This window comes from Dysidea avara, chromosome 10 (assembly GCF_963678975.1).
Source record: "Dysidea avara chromosome 10, odDysAvar1.4, whole genome shotgun sequence".
Lineage (NCBI taxonomy): Eukaryota > Metazoa > Porifera > Demospongiae > Dictyoceratida > Dysideidae > Dysidea > Dysidea avara.
In genome coordinates, this window is record NC_089281.1 from 1,987,654 (window position 1) to 1,996,175 (window position 8,522).

The 8,522-nt window shown below is 39.9% G+C and overlaps 1 protein-coding gene across 1 annotated transcript; it reads left to right on the top strand.

Moving 5' to 3' along the window:
- The first annotated feature begins 1,516 nt into the window (after nt 1-1,516).
- On the top strand, nt 1,517-3,636 carry LOC136268754 (52 kDa repressor of the inhibitor of the protein kinase-like). Its single transcript, XM_066064218.1, has 2 exons — nt 1,517-2,759; nt 3,257-3,636. The coding sequence occupies exons 1-2, from the start codon at nt 1,517-1,519 to the stop codon at nt 3,634-3,636; spliced, it is 1,623 nt and encodes a 540-aa protein (XP_065920290.1).
- The last annotated feature ends 4,886 nt before the right edge of the window (nt 3,637-8,522 follow it).

Consider the following 8,522-nt stretch of genomic DNA (forward strand, 5'->3'; position numbering starts at 1 on the left):
AAATGTTGGTCAATGTAAACTCCTAAATATCGCACAGTAGAAACCTGTTGTAGTGGTAAACTGTCAAGTGATAGGTGTAGGGTTTTCCCAGAAATACGCTGTCGGGTCCCAATGAGCATAGATGAGGACTTTGGAACACTCAGTTTCAACTTGTTGGCAACCAACCATATAAAAAGTTGTGTAACAGCACACTGTAGAATGCACTCCAATTGTCTGAAGTCACTATGACAATAATGCAGCTCTGTATCATCAGCATATAAGTTGACATCAACATCAGTAATGGCAGTTGGAAGATCATTAACACTCCCACTACGCCCGGGAGGGGGGAGGTGGGGGATAACATTGATAGGTGCAATAGAGTCTCTAGACCTTCGATTCGTTCACGTGAGAGTCTGTCTCTGCCAGACTGAGTTCTGTCACTGGAACATTGAAAAGTGAAAAACGTGTAGTGTACATGCTGTCACATTTACAGCTTTAGAGGCTAACCCCATACCTCTTATCCTCACAGATGAGTTCCTTCCTCTCAGTCCAACTCGTCGCCAACACAGCAACATTAACCTTAACAGATGCGCAGCATTAAAGGAGGTCCGAATGCCTAATGAGTCACGTAGTACCACAGATGATTCATCTACAGTCACAAGGAGCTAATCAGCAATTATTAGTATTGTACGCGCCTATAATGAAAGGATCCGCAGAAAATTAAAACGCGAAAGCAGCTCAGTTGCTGAATATCGTCGATGTTTAGCAAATGTCGTCAATATTTAGCTAAATGTCGTCGATGTTTAGTAAATGTCATCGATGTTTAGCAAATGTCGTCGATGTTTAGCAAATGTTGTCGATGTTTAGTAAATGTCGTCGATGTTTAGCAAATGTCGTCGATGTTTAGCAAATGTCGTCGATATTTAGCTAAATGTCGTCGATGTTTAGTAAATATCGACGATATTTGGTTTAGATCTCAATTTTTGGGTTTTTGAGACAAATGGCACCCCATAGTTGACACCACCAGTCATCTATTATGGTCCACTCAGTCAGAGATTGCTAACAGCAGTGATCTTCCCACTTGTGATGCCCAACAGTCTGCTAGTGCTGGTAATGACCAGACTCAATTAGCTATTCAGGATGTAATAAGTAGTGGGGATTTTGGAAAGATTACACAATTAAAATCTCGAATCAATCTCACAGATCAACAAAAACATTTTCTGTTGAAAAGGCATTATGTTCCTTCTATCAACTACAAATTTCCCACTCATGTGATTAACAAGATTCATCGACATTTCCAACACAGATGGCTAGAGAAAAATCCTGGCTTGGTATATTCTGAGTCACAAAGTGGAGGATACTGTAAGTATTGTGTTCTATTTGGTAAGACCGAGCCAACTGTGAAGGAACTTGGTGTTTTTGTAACCAGGCCCTTCACTAATTTTAAAAAAGCCACGGAGCTATTGGGGAAGCATTTTCATGGCCTTGGAAATTCTAAAGGAAACAAAACTCATCAAAATGCAGTACAGATGCAAATATGTTTGCTAGAAGTATGGAAAACCTTGATGCAAGAATAGATTTCCAACTAAACACCGCAAACAGCAAGACAGCAGCAGAGAACAGACTGAAGCTCCGATCAATAGCAGAGACAGTAATTTTTTGTGGAAGGCAAGGCCTTGCTTTTTATGGTCACCGCGATGATAGACCTTCTGTTGAAGAAAATCCAAACAACAATCATGGTAATTTTCTTGGTTTGCTCAAGTTTCGTGTACAGGCTGGTGATAAAGTTCATTCAAATCATCTTGAATCTGCTGCTGGCAATGCTATATACACCAGTAAAACTATTCAAAATGATCTCATTTCAATTTGTGGTGACCTAATTCGTAACAAAATTTTAGAGAAGATTCGTCACGCATGTTATTTTTCTGTCCTAGCAGATGAAGCTACAGATGTGGCCAATGATGAGCAGCTATCAATTAGCATCCGCTATGTTGATGAAGGATCTCCAACAGAAGTGTTTATGGGATTTCATAAATGTGTCTCGGGGGTTACTGGACAAGCAATTGCCGATGACATACTTTCACAACTAGAAAAATGGCAATTGCAGTTGCAATTTCTTCGTGGTCAAGCATACGATGGAGCTGGAGCTATGGCTGGGAAATCTAAAGGTGCAGCTGCTTGTATAACTGCAAAACACCCTAAAGCATTGTACACTCACTGTGCTTCACACAGACTAAATCTCTGTGTGGTCAAATCTTGCACTATCAGAGAAATCAGCAATATGATGCAGTCAGCTGATAAAGTATCACGATTTTTTAGCAATTCTCCAAAAAGGCAGTTGGCTTTGGAGAAGTGGATTGACAATCTGTTTGCCAATGAAAAGCGTAGGAAGATAAAGGAGATGTGTCGTACTCGCTGGATTGAGCGACATGAGGCTTTTGAAAGTTTTATGGATTTATTTATGCCAATAGTATGCTGCTTGGAGGAAATAGCCAACAGTTCTCCAGCAGAATGGAATGCTGAAACCAGATCAGATTCCCAGTCACTGTTTTTTACAGTGTTCAGATTTTCATTTGTCATAGCTTTGGTGGCTACACAGAATGTGCTGTCATACATCAAAGGGCTATCCGTGAAGCTTCAAGGTCGCTATGTCGATGCAATTCGGGCTCACAGAGATATCATAGATAATATATACCTCCGGACACGGGATATGAAACGGCAGTACTTCACTATACATTCTGATATACACTCCGCACCTCGGCTATCAACACCTTTGGAAGGTGTCGATAACCATTACACGGAAACAGTATCCGTGAATATACCAGAGGCGCGGTTGCGCGAATTAATTTTCTTCCTCGTGCTTTCGTTTTGTGTGAGTGTATCGCTTTGAATCAGCGTCCAGCAACGTTCAACCATTGAGGGAACAAGTCAGGTAAGGATTTTACGAAGGTTATTGTGTTTTTGGGAGAGATTTGGTGGCTGTGGGAGCATTTGTGTACCCACAACTCCCTCGTAACGATAGATGCGCACTTGTAACTTTATTCATAGTATAATAGTACCCAACTGTGTGCGGTAGTGGCGGTGAAACCTCCATTAAATATTCTTTCTTCGTTTCAGGCAGCAATATGTGTTATAAAGAGGCAACTCTTTGTGTACCCATATTTGGATAACTGGGCAAGGTGTGAAGAAATATCCAGTGTTTTTAAGTAAGGTAGGTATCACATTGTGCAGTTCTGTGAATAAATTTCCTCCAACAATAAGTGTAATTGTTTTATAGATTTTAAGGACATGCCTCGCAAGACTAGACTGTATGTCCCAAAAGGAGCTTCAAGGAAGTCAACAAAGAACGCTGCTCCTTCAAGTAGTCCTGCTTGTAAAGATGCACCTACATGCAGTGATGGCATGGAGGAGGTCACAACTGCCAGCAACTCCATCCAGGTGGCCTCGCCAACAACACGGAATATATCTGTCGAAGCCATTGTGACTACTGCTGATGTTTCATGCCAGACTGATTTTGAAGCTTTTGATGAACTGGCTGAGGATGAAGATCTGCCTGAGCCAGAGAAGATGTGTGAAGGGAATAATGATATCAAGTTCCATCCGTTAATCATTAAGCACGAGGGTATTTTCACCAATCATAAAGGCACAGTATCTTAAATTCATGCATGGGCATGTGCTGTAAGTTTTGTCCATTAGGGTCATCTGTTGTTGCTTATTACGATCAGCTTCACCTGACAATCCGTCATGTCAGGTGTTTGTGGAAACTACCGGAAGGTACTTCAGGAAGTAGATGCCAGATCTGCAAACAGTACAGGAATGTTTTACGCAGTGGCCTTAATCGACTGCTTAAGCAGCAACAGCAACCGAACTCAGAATCAACTGGAGCCTCTAGCCATACCAACTACAGATATTTGACATCATCACAAAAGGATCAGAGAATGAGGAATCTGCATGATGAGGTTAGAAAGAAGGAGCGACAAATACAATCTTTACACAAAAAAGTAGAAGATATGATTCGTGAGGAAGGAGTGAAAGTGGACAGTAACATGCACAGTGATTTATTGACAATTATGAATAAGCACAGTCCTTCAGGTGACGATGCAAATGATACTAAATTTAAAGAAATTTTTTGGCAGCAGCAACTCAAGGCAGCTTCGTTAAAAGATAGTCGTTCCATGCGATGGCATCCAGCAGTGATTCGATGGTGCCTTTACTTGCACCACAGATCTAGTGGATGCTACTCAACTTTGCGAAACTCGGGAGTTATAAGGCTACCATCAGAAAGGACATTGAAAGATTACAAACACTTTACTCCTTCTGTTGTTGGTTTTTCAGTGTCGACGGATTTACAACTTCTAGACCACCTAAAGCAGCAAAAGCCTCGTCAGCTGTCAAAATATGTGAACATTGTTATAGATGAAATGTATATAAAGGAAGGATTGGTGTACGACAAGGCCATAGGGACATTAGTTGGCTACGAAGATCTGGGAGAAGTTAATAATGTACTGATGGAAGCAGAACAGAAATTTCAGAACCCCAGCAGTGGTTTGCAAAGACCACTAGCAAAGCGCATGCTTGTGATAATGGTGAGGGGGCTCTTCAACAGCCTCAAGTTTGCGTATGCACAGTTTCTGGCCTCTAGCACAAAGGGTGCTCAGTTATTTCCACTTCTGCAGCAATGTATTTTTCGTCTGACTCGCCTTGGATTGACTGTGGTGTCAGTAACTTGTGACGGAGCCAGTGACAACCGGCGCATGTTTTCTTTGCATGGAAGAGAAAAGGGCTTGGTATACAAGACAATGAATGTGTTCTGCAAAGGGAAACCACCAGTTTTTTTTATTTCTGATCCATTACACCTCATTAAAACTATTAGGAATTGTTTTGCTCGAGGAAAGCTTTGGGTAAGTATACATTTTTTAAAATCATTGCTATAGTGTACCTTTCTTGTAGTGCAATGGTAGTGCGGTTGATTGGCAACTAGTTGTGGAGCTTTATCACAGGAATGCTGGTGCTAATACTTCAACACCTGGTCTTTGCTTAGTATCAAAGTTGACATATGAGCACATTAAGCTCACAAGTTTTTCGAAGATGCGTGTGGATTTGGCAGTGCAGGTTTGTTAGTGTCTGTGTATGTTTCATATTTATATTATTGTACATTTGTGTTGTGCATAAAGGTTCTAAGTGACTCGGTATCCAAGGCAATTTTGCTCAATGGTGGTGGGGAAGCTTTTGAGACATCTTATTTCATAGCCAAGATGGACAAGTTTTTCGACTGTTTTAATGTGTCATCATACTCTGCTGGCAAAAGAAATAGAGAGCCATTTCTACAGCCATATCGAAGTGCTGAAGACTTCAGACTAACAGTAGGTTTTCAAGCCTCTTACATAATCTAATTATTTGATTGTTCTATGAATAGTTTTTGAAGGAGCTGATACTTTATCTGGATCATTGGAAGAAAACTGTTAATGACCAAGATGACTGTGAAGACGATGAAAAAAGCAGATGTTACTCAGCAGTATTACTGAGCAGGGAATTAGAATGACAGGTGTGCATTTGATGGTTACCATTGTGTTATTTTACTTTATAATTTTAGTTTGCTCTTTCCTGGAACTAATTCCGTATTTGTTTAGTATTGAGGGGGTCAGCAGTTTCCTTAGTGAAAAGCTCAGCCAGGATGCTCTCGAAAAAATTTTTGGGATACAGAGACAGCAAGGAAAGAGCAATGAGAATCCTACGGTCGCCCAGTTCTTAAGAGTATCCGTGTCATCAATTCAATTTGGCTAAAGGATATAACTGGTAACTGCCGTGGATGCAAAAGAAAAAGCTATGATCTAGAGTCAGTTGACTTGAATGAGCCACTCAAAAAAAGGCGGAGGCACACATCCAAGTGACAGTTTAAATTTTGATTCGGCTGTTCGTTGATGCATATCACTATCTATGCAAGTAGCCATTTTGCAATTCCCAGTTGTAACCATTTTGTTTACCCATGCTTGATTTGTTACTCCTATTTCATTATTATTGTATACACAATAATGAATTACAATGTAATTATGTACACAAAGTACTGCGCAATGATTTAGCCTTTCCAGTTCCTTTCTTATTGTTCTGCTTGTACATTTCTAAAATATTTTTAGCAAAGGAATTGGCTCTTATGGTTATCCACAAATCGGCAATCTTTGCCAAGTTTTTGTCAGCAACCTCATCACCTTCAATCTGTCCAGCAAGACACCAATAAAATAGAACATCACTATCTTGTAATATATTAGCCTGCAATGTATCCTTGATATTCTCCAGTATTTTAGGATTATCAGTGATCAGATGTCGCCTTGCACACATTTCAATTGCATAAAATAGTCGATAAGCTTCTGTGGTGATCCTGGTCAACCCTCCCCTGTCAATAGCATTGACCCACTCCTGAGCTGGTCCTTCTGCTGTACAAGCACCTGTATCTATTAGTTCACTAAGCACCTGCTTAACACCACTATCTACACTCTTGTGCATTAGCTGTCGAATGACATAGCCTCCAACATACAGTATCGTACAGCATTTTCCTCTTCAAATGTCAATTTCTCTTGATCTACACTGGTACCACCTTGTTCATTTGTTGGTAACTTATTCTTGATGAGGAGCTCAAAAGTCTGGTCTGTGATGTACTGGTAAAATAAAGGTTCCTTTGCAAGCTTCTCTCCAACAAGACACCTTTCCCACTTTTCTTCAAAAGTGTCTGAACTACACAGTTGGTGGCACAGTCTTATGATTATGATTATGATTATGATTATGATACTGGAAAGACAGCACTCAGTGCTGGTTACATCCAGGAGGGGGGGGGACCCTCAAAACAAAAAGGGGGTTAATTACAACAAATCTAGTCCAAAAATACAATTATTAAACTGTTCTAGTGACTCTGTATTGATGATGTGATTAGGGAGGTTATTCCATTGCTTGATAGTTCTTGGAAAGTAACTCTGTTGGTAAGCAAGTGTTCTAGTTGGAGGAATTATATATCTGTATTGGTGATGCAATCTAGTTGGATATGAAGTAGGCTTGAAATACTCAGGGAGCTGGATAGATGGCAAAGCGTGATGTAATACTCTATATAGTAAGTTCAAACGATCAATACATCTTCTGCTCTGTAGGCTCTTCCAATGCAGTTGGTCCAACAGGTAAGTGACACTACTCATTGGATTGTAATCCGATGCTACCCATCTTGCAGCACGACGTTGTACCTTCTCTAAAGTATTAATTAAGTATAGCTGGTGAGGGTCCCAGACACAACTAGCATATTCCAGCAGAGGACGTATTGATGTTAAATAGGCTGTTATCTTAACTTCTTTGGAGCATTTACTTATATTACGTTTAAGAAAGTTGAGACTTTTAGTTGCTTTGCCGTAAAGATGATCGATGTGGTGGGACCAAGACATTGATTGGTGGAATATGACCCCTAGATATGGATGCTGACTCTTCAGTTCCAGAGCTTTATTGTCAATGCTGTAGGTGGTGAGCATGGGAGTTTTGCTTCTTGAACAACGTAGAAAAACACACTTTTCAACATTTAGTTTCATTTGCCAAGTTTTAGCCCAGTGGAAGACTTTATTTAGATCTTGTTGTAGGATGCTATTGTCTTCTTCTGAATCAATAATTCTGTAAATAATACAGTCATCGGCAAAGAGACGAATCGAGGAGTTGATATTTGTAGATATGTCATTGATGTAAAGTAGGAACATTAATGGCCCAAGTACAGTGCCTTGTGGGACACCTGACTTTACTGGAACAAACCTGGAAGTTACATTATTTAGCACTACTCTTTGTTTGCGTTGTGTTAGCCAAGCCTTAATCCATTGATGAAGGTCTCCTTGTATTCCATAGTGTGATAGTTTCTGTAATAATCGTTTATGAGGAACTGAGTCAAAAGCTTTTGAGAAATCTAATAAAATTAGATCTATTTGTTTCTGTTGGTCCATTACCTTTAAGATTTCCTCTGTTAGCATTACTAGTTGGGATTGACATGAGTACTTAGGCCTAAAACCGTGTTGGCAATTATTGAGGATATTATTTTGGTCTACATGATTCATAATTGAGTGAAAAACAATATGTTCCATTACCTTGCAACAGGTAGAGGTAAGAGAAATTGGTCGATAATTATTAGCTGAGTTTCGGTTGCCTTTCTTATGTACAGGGACAACATTTGCTGTTAGCCAGTCAGTTGGAAGATTGTTGGTGGTAAAAGACTGGGTAAAAATTACCTGGAGTATAGGTGCAATTTCAGCTCTGCATAATTTCAGTATTTGCGTAGGAATCCCATCAGGACCTGGAGCCTTGCCAGTATCCAATTGTTGAAGTAAGTTTTCAATTCCTTCGGTTGAAAATATAATGTGGTCACAAATGGGATACGTAGGAATGTCCAGATTTGGAGTTTCGTTATCTTCGTCAGTAAAAAAAGTGTAGAACTGATCATTAAATGCATTAGCAATGTCAACAGAAGAAGTAAGCAGGGAGTCATTACTTTCTAAGGTGGTAACGTTTGGATGGTCTTTCTTTAAGTT

What these genes read in the sequence shown, in the direction of transcription:
- LOC136268754 (XM_066064218.1), top strand. Translation starts at nt 1,517, where the DNA reads ATGTTTGCTAGAAGTATGGAAAACCTTGATGCAAGAATAGATTTCCAA. An exon ending in GCTATCAACACCTTTGGAAG is followed by an intron (nt 2,760 to 3,256) that starts GTGTCGATAACC and finishes ATTGTTTTATAG; the next exon opens with ATTTTAAGGACATGCCTCGC.